The sequence below is a fragment of the Lottia gigantea genome, assembly GCF_000327385.1.
Source record: "Lottia gigantea unplaced genomic scaffold LOTGIsca_60, whole genome shotgun sequence".
In the NCBI taxonomy this organism is placed as follows: Eukaryota; Metazoa; Mollusca; class Gastropoda; family Lottiidae; genus Lottia; species Lottia gigantea.
Window position 1 is genome coordinate 64,613 of NW_008710050.1, and position 16,167 is coordinate 80,779.

Consider the following 16,167-nt stretch of genomic DNA (forward strand, 5'->3'; position numbering starts at 1 on the left):
GGAAACCAGACTTAAAGGGACAGGTGCCTCATTCGTTCGTTCATACCTTAGTCTCAGAAACGGGTATTTTTTAGCTAAGTCAATCAGTAATAGTGTTCACAGCTCAACGTTGAAATTTGAGCCTCCAAATCAATGTGTATCCAGAATTATCCATGTTTGAAAGTTAAAATGATGACTCGTCTTTCATATATAGAAAAGACATCTATAGAAATAGTGAGTAAAATTCCTAGTTTGAGATATATTTTTGAAGGAATTATACGATTTTCATACATTTTTAGTATTTCTGAAGACTATTTACAAATATTCAAGACTAAATTCAACCTCCTAAAATGGTGTACCTGTCCCTTTTAAATGGTTGTTTCAGCCTACTACGCATTTTAACAGAACAATATATTTAGTACTAAAAAGTGTTGATGAGCTAGAAGGGAGCCAGGGACAAATTCCCCTCCCCCCTTGAATAATTTAGATGACTTAAATGACTTGTTGAGTCTGTATAGTTGAGCCCCCCTTCAAAAACATTGACCCCCCTGAGACTCTGGGCCTGGTTGATGTTCAATCTGTCTGTGTTGTGAACAGGCCCGTAGCCATCCCAATGTGCCAAGGGGGGCTGCCGCATTTGCATGGGGGGCAAAATAGCTGATAGAAACTGATTTCAGGGGGGGGGGGGGGGGGGATAAATTTCCAGGGGACCCCCCCTAGTTATGGGCCTGCTTGTGAATTGGTAATGATAGGATTTATATTTGTACCTTGAGTTCTATATTGAATTCAGTTATATGTGTTCATCAGAATTCTGATGCTGCGGCCAGAGCTGGCTTTTAAACTCATTACCTTATATTCTGTCAGCTAGCAGGCTAGACAGCTGGATAGATTTAGCAATGTGTAAAGTTAAATACTTGTTATTTTGTTTTGTTGTAATGTTATATAATTATTTATGCCAAGTGGATTTATAAGGGTAGATTTTATTTTAATTTCAAATGATCAATGGTTGTGTTAAAAGTGTGTTAGGGTTGGGTATTAGGGGATGACAGTCGACACCAGGCTGACTCTCGAAAGCACTGGCTCAGGGCACTCAGGCAGCAGAATTTTCGGATTCAAACCCACGTCACCTAATCGTCTAACAGACTACAATCCAACTCACTACCTATTCCAGTGCCATTGTCATTATCAGGTGAAATGAGGGAATATAATACACGAAGGTATATCTGTAAATAAATAATAGTCAAATTGTCTTTTACTCCTCCCTGTTACAAAAATAGACCTGTTATGTCAGACCAGGGGAATAGGAAGGATAGTCACAAAATTTATGCATTTCTTCCAATTTGATTTGTAAAACCTTTACAGTATTTTATAATATTTTATTTAACTAAGATTTAGTATATTAGATATTTATAAAGTAGCCTATAAGTTGTCAGTATACAGTCCTATGGTTAGTCTGTGATGTTAGTAAATGTTACTGGATAATATTTCTACATCAAGTTTGAGTTGTGTCTCTTTATTCAGGAAAACGTAACTCTTGTTTATTATGATTTTAAAGTTCAGGATTGAAATTGTGATAAAATGAGTGATAAAAAATGTATTTTCTGTGAAATTAGCAATGGAAATGACCCAAAAACTCGAATAATTTATCAGGAAGAAGATTATGTTGTTTTTAAGGATATTAAACCGTGCACAAGTCATCATTATTTAGTCATACCTAAAAAACATATTCCAAACCCAAAACAACTCACTTCAAAACAGCTGCCAATAGTTGAAAAACTAGAATCCATTGGTCGGCAAGTTATAACAGAACAGGGAGGGAATGTAGAAGATGTCAGGATGGGATTTCATTGGCCCCCCTTTAACAGTGTTCAACATCTCCATTTACATGTGATTTCTAATACAGATGAAATGGGATGGATAGCTAGGGGAATTTTTAAACCTGACTCTTTCTGGTTCGTGTGTGTTGATTGGGTGAAGGAACGATTAAGAAAGATGGAAGTCAGGGAAAACACCTCAGACTCTAACATGTGAGAAAGGCGAACAATTTATCTCTACGCAGTTATTTTTTGGTACCAATATGTGGAATTTAATATGATTTGGTACTATTGCTACTTTAATTTGGTTAAATTAATGGATTATTAGAACAAACATTCAAATTGAAAACAACCACCATTTCAGGAAGAGAATAGAAGGTGAATCCACCCCGGCGGGGTCCCAGCAAGTGATAATTAAGCCCCAGCAAAACGTTCATCAGTTCAGTAGAGATTGATTCATTTACAGTGTCTTTGTAAGAAATCAAAAAGATAAAGATTTTGATACGTTTTTGGCAGCACAAAATTGTCAGAAATGAGTTCTCTGGGTATTTAATTCTTCAAATTTTCTGAGCAAAAATCTGAGCCATAGCACCAATTGATTCCTGGCGAGGGGGCTGGTTGAATAGTAAGATTCAGGCCAATGTGAAAGTTTAATATTAAAAGGGAGATAAGAAATAATTTGCTAACTTGAATTGTTAATGATATTATATATTATGTTATATTAAATATTGTTTATAGTAATACAGTGTATAAATTTGTTATATGATGTCTTCTCAATAGCTCATTGGACATTATGTACGAACTTCTTGTCGACCCAGTTGTAAAGGGTACAGATAATCCGTGAAAGATCAGTGCTTTGAAAGTTTTGCCCTTGGACCAGCTAGTTCAACCAAAGTAATGCTTGTGAAAATATTTGTTTCTTTCTGTCTTTTTGTAGACGATCGCCTTTCAACACTTCTTTTAGATGAAAATCCATGTAAATTATCAATAAAATTTGTTTTACTTCTTTCAAAAGTTAAGCCGTCAGCCAAATACAGCAAAAATGACTCATGGCAGAATTTCTCATATTTATGTAATACTCCCTCCTTGCTAGTTAAGAACAGTTTGATTTTTCACCAAGAACATCCAGTTGAACTTTCTAATATCTTCAAATGAAGCCTGAAAATTCCAAATTAACAGCTCATATCTTAACTTCCAAATACCAATACAGAAAACAATGATCACATTATAGAAATATTTATAAATAAGAATTTAACAACAGGCAAAATAAAAACAAGTGAATTCTTAACAAACGATTTATAATTACAAATAGATCTGTATAGAAAGCCATTAGGTGAAATATTGAAAATATAAAAAAAAGCCTTGCCTTGTATTTTTCATTTCTGTTGTATTTTATCTTTTAACATTCAGAAATTGAAAAATGAAAAATAAAGGGCAGCATGTTAAACAATATTTATATAAAGCAGCTTTTTCTTTGTTATAGTACAGGACAAGTCAGTACCACCAAAATAAATTTATTAACATTGTTAAAACTAATAAATCATCATAGTCCTTGCTTCAGACCTTGGCCCATGCTTTCTATGAGTTGTATTCTCATTTCATTTTAAAAGGATTTTAAAGAAGTTTTCTAAATTTTTTTGTGTATCAGGGACACTGATTTGCACCATTCTAATTTTCAATCAGACGTGTGTAGTTCTGCAATTCCACTAAAACTAAGTGTTTGATGATGTCACTAATCGCAAAGGGCCAATATTTTTAATACCAGTAACTTCAGAACTGAGACTTTTTTGTGGCCTAATAGTTGAGATATGTCTATTAGAAGTGGTATAGGACATGATGAAAATATTAGAAGGACAATATGTGAAAAGAGCTCACTGTGTAGGACATTAGTGTAGGCTAATTAGTAAAATTGATTAGCAATGTTAAAATAATAAATAATTCAGTTATTCTAAATGTTAGAAACATCAATATATTACTCCAAAAATATCATAATAAATAAATAAAAGCAAAAATTATAAATATATTGCCGTTAGTAAATAATTTGGTTTATCAAAAAAAACTGTAAGAATAAATAAAGCTATGTATGAGCTTATTTAAGCTTTCAGAGAAATGTAAAATTCTGTTTATTAAAAAGCTCACTGTGAATAGATTTAAAGCATCTTGGTATTTAGAAGCATCTGAAATTTTCTTGAACACACAAAATATATAAGTGAAACATGATTTGAGGGGTACAAGAAGATATGTTGAGGGGATACATTCATATGATTATTGACAACTGATAGAAATTAATATTAGATACCTGTATCACTTTACACAATCGAAATGTCTGTCTCAAAATCTGGAAAAAATAACTTTTTGATAAATGACACAGGTAAATGATAATTATTTATGTCAGGTCTTCAAAGAAATAATAACATACACTCTTGTTTTCAGTGAAAATTGAACTACATGAAGCACCAAAAACAAATTAACAGGCATGATCAGAATAATGGTAAAATGGAATGCTATAATGATTAAAGATAGAACAAAGAGAATGGAGATGAAAATGAAAATGTTAAGGTATGGTCTGGTCACTTCCATATTGTCTGTAATATAATTGATAAGACTTTGTGTTGATCGAATACCAACAAATAACTATATATTGAGACCAGCAGTATATATAAAGATATAAATATTGACAAGCCAAGATATTATTCAAAACAAACAGAATCAGTCCACATTATTTTGATGTTGATAAAGATAATAATTAAAACTAGACCAGTCTGTCCAGAATATACATTAAATATACTATCTAAAGATAAACTGAACTAGTCATGTTAGTGTTTTCAACCAAACCTGGAGGAATAAATATCTTAACTCAAAATGAAGGGTTACAGAAAATATCATTGTACATGTCAGAGTGAAATGAAAATGAAATGAAATGAATGGAGTTTTACGTCCTACTTTTCTGCACCATGTGGGCTAATGAAGACGGGCAACGCCATGCAGAGTGCAATGAGGGAAATATTGCCAGGATAAAGTGAAATGAAAGATTTTGATGAAATTGCGATGATGGAGTGTCAAGGGTTAATGTGTTAAGACTTCAAGCTAAAGTATATGAGACATCAATGTCTTTACTGTCTGCTAGGTATATATCACAAGGCAAAATTTCAAAAACTTATCTAGGCACAAATTATTCTACTGAACTAACTATATTATTGCAGAAATAAAATGCCATCAGATGAGATATTGATATGATAAAGTTTGTTATATATTAGTATTATGCGTTTGAGTGAAAAGTTGAAAGACCTCATGTTTATAATTAGTTGACTCTTGTTTCTAATATACAATACATGTTAATAGTTCAAACTATTACAAACTGTGTCTAATACCTTGACTGCTACAGCAGATTTGGTTGTAAACTATCAATTACAGCCAATCATAGCCCTCGATTACACACATAGCTAAATTGTTCAGTCTTTTTGTCAAGGTATCTGTTTTTGGTAGTGTACAATTCAATCAAACTAAAGTATTAACGAACTTCTGTGAAACAGGAAAAAGCAGTTATTGTAGTTTGACCTTGACATTGTGAAGATATGATATGATTTAATTAAATTATTATTAACTTATTAATTGTTAGTAGTCATTCTCAGTTATATCAAAACAATAGATATAAAATATATCAAAATTCTACCATTCTTCTTTGATTTCCTTGAACTGCCAAATTTAACCATCACGAAAACACATTGAATCTTCCTCTAATAATGTCTTGTTTTAAACTTACGTTCTTATACAGATAAATAAATAACATATTAATATAGAATCACAATAGAACAAGGCAGTTGCTAGGAGAGTAAAACCAACAGCATCAAACAGTCCACAGGTAACCTATCACATTGGTTTATGGTTCAACCATAGATTTCTTAAAATCACATTGGTTTCTAGGAACGTAACCATGGTTACCATCAACCAATCAGCACAGATCACATTGCTTTCAGATAGTTGCTAGGGACATAACCATGGTTACCATCAGCATCGACCAACCACCACTCAGTGTTACTATTTAAGTCATGTTTAGCTAATACTGTTACCACCTGTCCCTCGAATAACGTCACCTCGTTTTGATTTCGGGCTGTAAAACTATATTCTGAATAATAATACTGCAATAAAAAATGAATGTGTGAAACTTCTTTTTCTGATTAGGCAGTGTTACAAGACACAAGAGAATTTCTATTAAATTATGAACTTCAGCACCTGAAGATGGAGAACATGATGCAATATTCAATGAACACAGTCTGTAGCACACGATGTGTTTTAACTCATCAGTAATCTTTCAAGATTTCAACATAGTGAGGGATGTTTATTCTATACTTCTATAGAACTTTTTCATGCCTCGTTCTGAACACATCAAATGCGAGGCTCATAACGCAAATTACATCATCCATTGAAAAGACGTCATATGAATGAAAAGCCTCAGTGACGTCACTAAACACTCAATCAACAGCTAGAAAACTGCCCTTTTTCAGAAATATGTGAGGGTCAACATAATCCATTAGCTTTTATACTTGTGTTATAAGCCTCACTCTGAAATCAATATGGTTGATGCCTGAATTAGGACTGTTAGAAGCCTTGCAATAAAGACAGTCATACTGAAGCATGAATACGGTCTATAACCTTGTTTTGATTGGTTAAGGACTACTTTTATTACCTCGTGTATTTCTGGTTGAACGTAATCCTGACTATCATTTTCCAGATCATCCAGTATCTCATCCATTTCTTCTTGTAACTTCTCTTCAAACGTCGGCTTGGTCTTGTTCACTCCCATTATAATCGGAGTATAGTCCCCTGATACTTGATCATCCAGTAGACTAGAAGTAGACACAGTGCTGCCACCTATTGGATCCGAGTTTAAACTACTTTGAAAGAGAGATAAAGCTGATTTGTGGATGAAACCTTTATTACCTGTAAAATAAATCAACACTTATAGCCTCTTCTTGCAACATTCTGATTTCATTTAGACTTCTTATTTTCCTGTGATTCCAGAAAAACTAGAAGGAAATAAGGAGGATTTTTCTGAATTTTGTATACATATCAAGAACACTGATATTATTGCTTTACAACATTTCTATTTTAAATCAGATGTCCATCAAAGAGATTGTAAAGAGGTTTTCTAAACTTTATGTGTATTGGGACACTGATAGCATCAATTGCATCATTCTAATTTTCATTCAGATGTCTGTGGTTCCTGCAATTCCGCTATAACTAAATGTTTTTTTGACGTCACTATAGCAAAAGTTGATAATAATAAAATTTCAGAACTTGAAGAATAAATGCTTCAATCCGTGAACCAGATTATGTCATTACTACAAATTCCATTTTATAGAATAATTCTTAAAATGGTGCATTGAACAAAATCAACTCAAGTTTTTCTAAAACAAGATAAAACTAACTATAACTTACTTCCATCATCTACAAACCATTTATCTTTATTTCCCATCGGATCCTGTTCCTTTAAGACACCTACCACTGTTCCTTGGTTTAAACACAGATCCATTAAATCACTTGCCTTATAGTTTCTATTCACCTGGTATAACTTGTCTCTTGGGAACTGCTGTATTACAAAGACTTTCTGACTTTCACTTTGTATACTCTCAGGACCCTAAATTAGAAATAGAGACATAGTTATTAATTAAAGGAATAACTTTGCCATATTTTTCACCAATCATACTTTAGTTTCAGAAACAGGAATTAATATAATAATAGTCATTTACTACCATTAACAAATCAATGATTACAATGAAATATTAGTTTCTAAAAGGGATTACAAATCAAGTAGCAGGTTATCTTCACAATGTCAAGGTATTATAAATCTCATCTTCTACCTTGACTGCAATAGCCACCATTCTTATGTCACAGAAGTTTGTAAATACAGGCTGTATTATACAGCAATTTGATTGGATTGTTCGCTGGCAAATATAGCCAATCAGAGTCCTTGATAGAAAGTCTGTAAACAATAAGCCATAATTTTCTAAAAATATCTTTACAATCCTTAATTCATTGACACTTACCAGAGAAGTTTTCACCAGTCCGGTATCTGATATACGTTTCTTCTTCTCTGTTTTAACACTATCTTGACGATGTAGACTGTCATATTTCGGATTAAAACCACGAGGAATAAAACTCAACCCTGATATCCGGTCTAATACTGATGTATGTTTTACATTAAACGTTTCTATAAAACTCTCTCCAGAACCTAACACAAACGGTAGCTGAAAATACAGGTAAGGGTTAATAACACAGAAGTCTATTTATAATCCAGTGGCTAGGATTTCATTAATGGTGAGTGAGGAGGGGCACTTTTTAGAGGACACTAGTTATGGTTGGGAGGTCAGGACCTCCATGTGGAAAATTTTCTAATGTGGGAAGGTAAAGAATACATCTAACACGATTTGGGAGTGAAAGTAAAATAAAAAAATTTTTTTCGAGGCCTGAGGAGGTGGTCATGGCCCAAAAATTACAGCCTAAATACGGCACTGGTATTATCATTGTATAATTTCTGATGAAGATGTGAATAAAATATAACAATAATAACCTCTCTTACTACTTCTGTTTGAGCTAACTAAGACAGATTTTACCATGCATTCAATGAGCCATGAGGAAATTCTCCAAATAATGTGACCTCATCCAAATAAAGTGACCTCATCCAAATAAAGTGACCTCATCCAAATAAAGTGACCTCATCCAAATAAAGTGACCTCATTCAAGAAATGTGACCTCATCCAAATAATATGACCTCATCCAAATAATGTGACCTCATCCAAATAATGTGACCTCATCCAAAGAAGCATGATCTCATCCAAAGAAGCATGACCTCATCCAAATAATGTGACCTCATCCAAAGAAGCATGACCTCATCCAAAGAAGCATGACCTCATCCAAAGAAGCATGACCTCATCCAAATAATGTGACCTCATCCAAAGAAGCATGACCTCATCCAAAGAAGCATGACCTCATCCAAATAAAGTGACCTCATCCAAAGAAGCATGACCTCATCCAAAGAAGCATGACCTCATCCAAATAAAGTGACCTCATCCAAAGAAGCATGACCTCATCCAAAGAAGCATGACTTCATCCAAAGAAGCATGACCTCATCCAAATAAAGTGACCTCATCCAAAGAAGCATGACCTCATCCAAAGAAGCATGACCTCATCCAAAGAAGCATGACCTCATCCAAATAATGTGACCTCATCCAAAGAAGCGTGACCTCATCCAAAGAAGCGTGAAATCATGGTTAACCTGCACGTTGCGTAGCACACATAGCTAGACTCATATCAATGCCAGCCCCTGTAGTTTTATCACTGAAGGGAAATAAATATTTCTATTTTGAGATATGATATTTACGTCTAATATTGAGTAAGTTTCTTGTAATGATATATCTAAATATTTCTTCTGAGCTTGTATAAAACATCTCATACAATCTGTAAAGACTTGATATACAAGTCTATATAATTTAGGAAGTTCATCCAGTAACTGGGCATTCATTGCTTCATAATCATTTTTAGCTGAGTCCAGGGCATCATTATACTGAAAATAAAAATGTTCTGTTTTTTTTTAAAATTGCATAAAGTACATAATCTCATTATGCTAATAAATAGATTTTTTAATTCCTATTGTCTGTAAGTAATTGATTTGAAAAAAACCAATATATTGAGTTAGTGACAAATAACAGCATTGTTTTACTTGTGAAATATTGAATTTTCTAAGTCAAGCAAAGCTGCTAAAAATATCTGTGGTTCTGACTAAAAATGTGAAAAGCAATGCTAGAAAACCTTTTTATTCTCTAATTAAACTGTGGTATACTCTCCCCTAATTTATAAATAAAGTATTTACCTTTCCTGTGTCTTTAGACTTTTTAAACAAATTATCATAATCCAATAATTTATCAAAACGTTTCTCAATAACTTTTATAGGTCCATTAAACATTACTGTTAGTTTATTGAGAGGGATTATAACTAACTGTTCGACTGTACTTCTCTACAACAATATAACATCTCAAATTATCTATCTATAGCACAATAATAAAAACTTATATCTTTTCTTGTAACCTATCAAAGTATGTCATGTTCTTTAGAATTGTGGGAAAGTGAAACTCGAAAAGGCTGTCATATTATTATATAATTTGGATTTGGCTATCACACGATCCCTGAACGTTATCAACAAACAGGTTTTACACGACACATTTTGATTGGTTAAAAAAAGTAAGTAAGAAAGGGATTGTGGAAGAAAAACTTGTTAGAGTACAATGGAGATAAAAATATCAGAAAAAAATCAACATAATGTAAATTTAAAAAGATAAGTTTAATACATACAAGTTGTGGATAATGTTGCTGTGATATTTTCAGATATAAAGATTTAAATTTTTTAACTTCATCTGTAGATTTTCACCATAGAAATCTTCAATATTTAATACACAACTTTCTTCACATGATATACACTCCTGTAATAGATATAAATAGTTACACACAATTACACACTGTTACACATAGTTACACACAATTACAAACAGTTACTTATAGTTACACACTGTTACACATAGTTACACACAGTTATATAGTTACACATAGTTACATACAGCTACACACTGTTACACACAGTTACACACAGGTACACACAGTTACACACAGTTACATACAGTTACACATAGTTACACATAGTTACACACAGTTACATACAATTACACACAGTTACACACAGTTACTTATAGTTACACACTGTTACACATAGTTACACACAGTTATATAGTTACACATAGTTACATACAGCTACACACTGTTACACACAGTTACACACAGGTACACACAGTTACATACAGTTACACATAGTTACACATAGTTACACACAGTTACATACAATTACACACAGTTACACACAGTTACACACAGTTACACACAGGTACACATAGTTACACACAGTTACACATAGTTACACATAGTTACACACAGGTACACATAGTTACACATAGTTACACACAGTTACACACAGTTACACACAGGTACACACAATTACACACAGTTACACACAGGTACACACACTTACACATAGTTACACACAGGTACACATAGTTACAAACAGTTACATACAATAACCTAGTAATATTGTTTATCTAATAAACAAACCCTGGAACTTTGAAGATTAGGTGTTCCACATTATCTATAATTCTACATCATAAGGGGTGTAAATATGAAAATGACCCTGGTCCTAAATACACTAAGTTTGACTATATCCAGCCTTCATCTCAACATATTATCTTTATGTAGATGTTACTATAATCAAGTCTTACCTGTACATTATCCATATAACACTGTACATCTTTCAATAAAACTTTTACAGCTTTTTCTAAACTTCGAAATCTATTTTCTTCTCTCTCAAAATTCTCATCTCTTGTCTGTAATAACATAAAGTTAACTCGTTTCATCTTAAAATACTACTTATTTATTTTTAATAATTTGTGTTCCGTTCTTCTGTGTCTGCCTTCGATTGCTTTTAGCCTCTCTAATGGTCACGGAACCAATATGTAGGATGAGTTATGGTTAAAACTTTGTAAGATAGAAAAACATTGTGTTTCCAATAGATTGTATTGTTAGACTGATACATAACAACATTACGTATACAAGAGTAACATTATGACAGTCACGACAATTCCGTAACACATGGCAAAGGAGGATTCTCTTCAAAAAATGATACATGAGAACATGTATCCATACAGCATCATGTATGTCAGGTTGTATCCAGTCAGATAATAAATAAGGAAAAAAAGATTTTGGATCAGATATTTTCAAAGTGAACCACAAGAATTTTACCAACCTGTAAACTGATTCCCATCGTATTAGATAATCTACCTCTCATTCTGTTTGATTTCTTCTTCAATGTGTGGAGATTTAACTTAGAGAACATTTCACCTAGACTAGCATCAGACTCTCTCTTATATTTATATACTACAATAACAATTACAGAGATTATAGGCTGACAGCACACAGATAAACTCTGTTGTAGACTAGAGTCTTGTAAAGCGTTTCTTAGACAGTTAGTTGCAGGCACATAAAGAGACAGAAAATCTCAAGTTGGGCGTTATGTCAAGAGTTTCTTAGACAGTTAGTTGCAGGCTGCCAAGGAAAGGGAAAAGTTGGCCGTTTTTTGTATAGAATGACTTTGATTGGATGATGAGGCTCTGTGGAGTCTTGTCTCGTCGTCAACAAATAACTAAACTGGTTTGATGTTCAAAATTTAAGTTTGTTGTGGAAGCACTAGAGTTTTTACTCTAGATTTACATCAGTGAAAAAGCTATTCAGGTTTCCTAACAGTAGGGTGGAACTGGAACTCATTCTTCAACCTACTACCTTAATGTTCTCCAGTTTTATATCCAAAAACTTAATCGAACTAACGAAAAAATAATCCTAAAAATCAATCAATTGTAATGACAGACCACTTCCATTACCTGCCCTGATTCAACTTACCTAAATCTTTTCTACGTTTATATTCATTAATAGCTTTAGCTACATCAGTGACAGCATTGATAGCTTGACACACTTCAACTTTATCTTTATGACTGTCTTCTGTTACCTAGAATAGAATGGAATGGAATGGAATGGAATGGAATGGAATGGAATGGAATGGAATGGAATGGAATGGAATGGAATGGAATAGAATAGACCGGAATGGAATGGAATGGAATGGAATGGAATGGAATGGAATGGAATAGAATGGAATGGAATGGAATAGAATAGAATAGACCGGAATGGAATGGAATGGAATGAAATAGAATGGAATAGACCGGAATGGAATGGAATAGAATGGAATAGACCGGAATGGAATGGAATGGAATAGACCAGAATGGAATGGAATGGAATAGAATAGAATAGAATAGAACGGAATAGAAATAAACATAAAATAGACATTTTTTTTAATATTTTGTAATTAGTATTTATTTGACTAACTTTCAGAATTCAACATTCACTTACCCTCAATAGTTCTCCTAGAAATAGTGGATATTTTAGAATTCTCTGAACTGGTTTAATTAATAAGGCATCGAGATCAAACACATTACAATATTCTCTCATGTTGTTTATTAGCTTCTGGAAATATTCTCGTATTTCTGGATTACCTTTATACTAAAATAAGTTTAAAAACAAATAGAATACAGTTTTACTTCTTTACACTTTTTTTAAGCTACCTTGGCCATTATCTGTTTTGGATTAAAAAGCAGTATTTACTTTAGGGATAGATGCGCCATTCTTTCCACCAGGCGTACCTTAGTCTCAGAAACGGCTAATCAGCAATATTCACAGCTCACATTTGTAATTTGAGCCTTCAAATGCATGTTTCTGCGTCATTCAAGGATTATACTTCTGAAGACTATTTACATATATTCAAGATCTAAATCAAACCCTGAAAATGGTGCATCTGCCCCTTTGTGATTTTCTGTTTTGGATTGAAAAAGTGAAGGGCATGTTTAACTTTTATTTTGCGCAAAAAATCTTAATCTAGAGTCAAAACTGGGAAAGTTATTGTCATCTTCACTCAATCTTCCAGTGTACCCAGCTGTTAATGGGTACGGATAATCCAGGAAAGATCAATGTCAAAAAGTTTGGCCAAGAACCAACTGGTAGAAAGAATTTGTGAACCTGAGTTGTTATCCTTGTAAAATATAGTTGTTTTATTCATTCTTATCCTACCTTTTCCATAACAGTAATAACTTCATCATGATTTCTACAATATGGTGCATACGTATTCTTCATATCTTCAGCAAACTCCACAAAACTTTTACCTAGAAAATAAAATTCAATATTCATTGACTCATACTAAACCATCAATATTCAATACAGCAGGTATCAACAACAGGACAGCAGATATCAACAACAGGACAGCGGATATCAACAACAGGACAGCAGATATCAACAACAGGACAGCAGGATATCAACAACAGGACAGCAGATATCAACAACAGGACAGCGGATATCAACAACAGGACAGCGGATATCAACAACAGGACAGCAGATATCAACAACAGGACAGCAGATATCAACAACAGGACAGCGGATATCAACAACAGGACAGCAGATATCAACAACCGGACAGCGGATATCAACAACAGGACAGCGGATATCAACAACAGGACAGCGGATATCAACAACAGGACAGCAGAAAACTTTTCTACTGTTTTAAACTTTGATTTACAAAATTTTGAGTTAGACATGTAGACTGAAATAAATAGTTATGGACACAAATTTATTTCGAATGAAATTGTTTGTGGAAATACCAATAGACTTTTATTTTCCTAAATTCAAACATCGAGTTTTTTAAATAAATGTTTCCCGATTGTCAACTATGATAAACACTTTGAGATGTTTACAATCATGTTTCAACAAAACTCCATCAACAACTGCAAAATCATATTTTCATTCGTTTTACCAATTACAGTCAGTTGATTATATTTTATTACAAAATAATCTGATCTTATCAACCAGCGTGACAGAGTCCGCAACTATTCAGTTGATTGTAATTAGCAGTAATTGACCAATTTCTTTATGGTTTACCTAATATTAACTATAACAAATACGAAGAGATGTTTTAAATTATTACTCTTAACCTACCTACAACTTGATCTTCAAATGATTTACCATTGACAGCGTTTTCTAAACTTGTTAAAAATCTCTGAGAGACATCCGCTATTTCTTCCATGTTACCAAATAAATGTTTATAGTTGATATCTGTTCTCTATAATAGATATAACAGGACATTCTAGTCAGATAATACCACAGAGGCCACCCTTCATTTTAAACAGAGATCTGAGAGAATGATTGAAAGTTGTATATTGACTAATCTTCTTCAAATCAGCTGCCATGTTTTACCCACAAACAACAAAGTGCTTGTCGTAAATGAAATTAAATTTTTATTGATTCTTGTGTATCTGATAATGATATTGAGATGTGGAAGGGATACTTGTGAAAGAGACAAAAGATATCACTATAGATTAGAGGGGGGTTATTTTGTATAGTTATTTGTGGTGATTAACAAACGTATCTAAGTAGATGGAGCCTAAGCTGTTCTCGTGGATTCATGTATTGGAGAACAAATGTAAAATAGGAAAAATAAAAACACATAAATATTTTCATATCGTTTTTGTCTTTTTATATCATGGTGAAGTATTATGTATAACAAAAGATTTTCTAATTCATGATTTTTGTGTCATTGAAACATGGTTTAAGATGATTCATAACAAAACTCATGGAAATTCATAAAAACATTAAATCAGTTTTTGGATAAATTTGATAATGCATTAATGAAAGCAAAAGGGGAAAGAAAACCAGAGTGAAGTAATCTTACCTTGTCTGTCTCAGGTCCAAGAAAACCAGAGTGAAGTAATCTTACCTTGTCTGTCTCAGGTCCAAGAAAACCAGAGTGAAGTAATCTTACCTTGTCTGTCTCAGGTCCAAGAAAACCAGAGTGAAGTAATCTTACCTTGTCTGTCTCAGGTCCAAGAAAACCAGAGTGAATTAATCTTACCTTGTCTGTCTCAGGTCCAAGAAAACCAGAGTGAAGTAATCTTACCTTGTCTGTCTCAGGTCCAAGAAAACCAGAGTGAAGTAATCTTACCTTGTCTGTCTCAGGTCCAAGAAAACCAGAGTGAATTAATCTTACCTTGTCTGTCTCAGGTCCAAGAAAAAACCAGAGTGAAGTAATCTTACCTTGTCTGTCTCAGGTCCAAGAAAACCAGAGTGAAGTAATCTTACCTTGTCTGTCTCAGGTCCAAGAAAACCAGAGTGAAGTAATCTTACCTTGTCTGTCTCAGGTCCAAGAAAACCAGAGTGAAGTAATCTTACCTTGTCTGTCTCAGGTCCAAGAAAACCAGAGTGAAGTAATCTTACCTTGTCTGTCTCAGGTCCAAGAAAACCAGAGTGAATTAATCTTACCTTGTCTGCCTCAGGTCCAAGAAAACCAGAGTGAAGTAATCTTACCTTGTCTGTCTCAGGTCCAAGAAAACCAGAGTGAAGTAATCTTACCTTGTCTGCCTCAGGTCCAAGAAAACCAGAGTGAAGTAATCTTACCTTGTCTGTCTCAGGTCCAAGAAAACCAGAGTGAAGTAATCTTACCTTGTCTGTCTCAGGTCCAAGAAAACCAGAGTGAATTAATCTTACCTTGTCTGTCTCAGGTCCAAGAAAACCAGAGTGAAGTAATCTTACCTTGTCTGTCTCAGGTCCAAGAAAACCAGAGTGAAGTAATCTTACCTTGTCTGTCTCAGGTCCAAGAAAACCAGAGTGAATTAATCTTACCTTGTCTGCCTCAGGTCCAAGAAAAACCAGAGTGAAGTAATCTTACCTTGTCTGTCTCAGGTCC

General features: G+C 33.6%; 2 protein-coding genes across 2 annotated transcripts; one reads left to right on the forward strand and one right to left on the reverse strand.

The window, feature by feature from the left end:
• The first annotated feature begins 1,204 nt into the window (after positions 1-1,204).
• On the forward strand, positions 1,205-2,803 carry LOTGIDRAFT_194459 (hypothetical protein). Its single transcript, XM_009064063.1, has one exon. It carries the CDS (start codon positions 1,558-1,560, stop codon positions 2,008-2,010), a length of 453 nt encoding a protein of 150 aa, XP_009062311.1. The 5' UTR covers positions 1,205-1,557; the 3' UTR covers positions 2,011-2,803.
• Positions 2,804-5,758: 2,955 nt separating this feature from the next.
• Positions 5,759-13,598, reverse strand: LOTGIDRAFT_71852 (hypothetical protein; the record flags this gene model as incomplete). The annotated part of the gene is made up of 12 exons (XM_009064053.1): positions 5,759-5,961; positions 6,666-6,734; positions 7,233-7,422; positions 7,856-8,014; positions 9,175-9,357; positions 9,664-9,807; positions 10,143-10,204; positions 11,074-11,218; positions 11,638-11,768; positions 12,288-12,393; positions 12,792-12,941; positions 13,506-13,598. Coding segments are annotated over 12 exons (1,635 nt in total), but the record flags the coding sequence as incomplete, so codon positions are not given.
• Positions 13,599-16,167: the final 2,569 nt, after the last annotated feature.

Excerpts from the sequence above, each read along its gene's own strand:
- LOTGIDRAFT_194459 (XM_009064063.1), top strand. The coding sequence starts at position 1,558 with ATGAGTGATAAAAAATGTATTTTCTGTGAAATTAGCAATGGAAATGAC.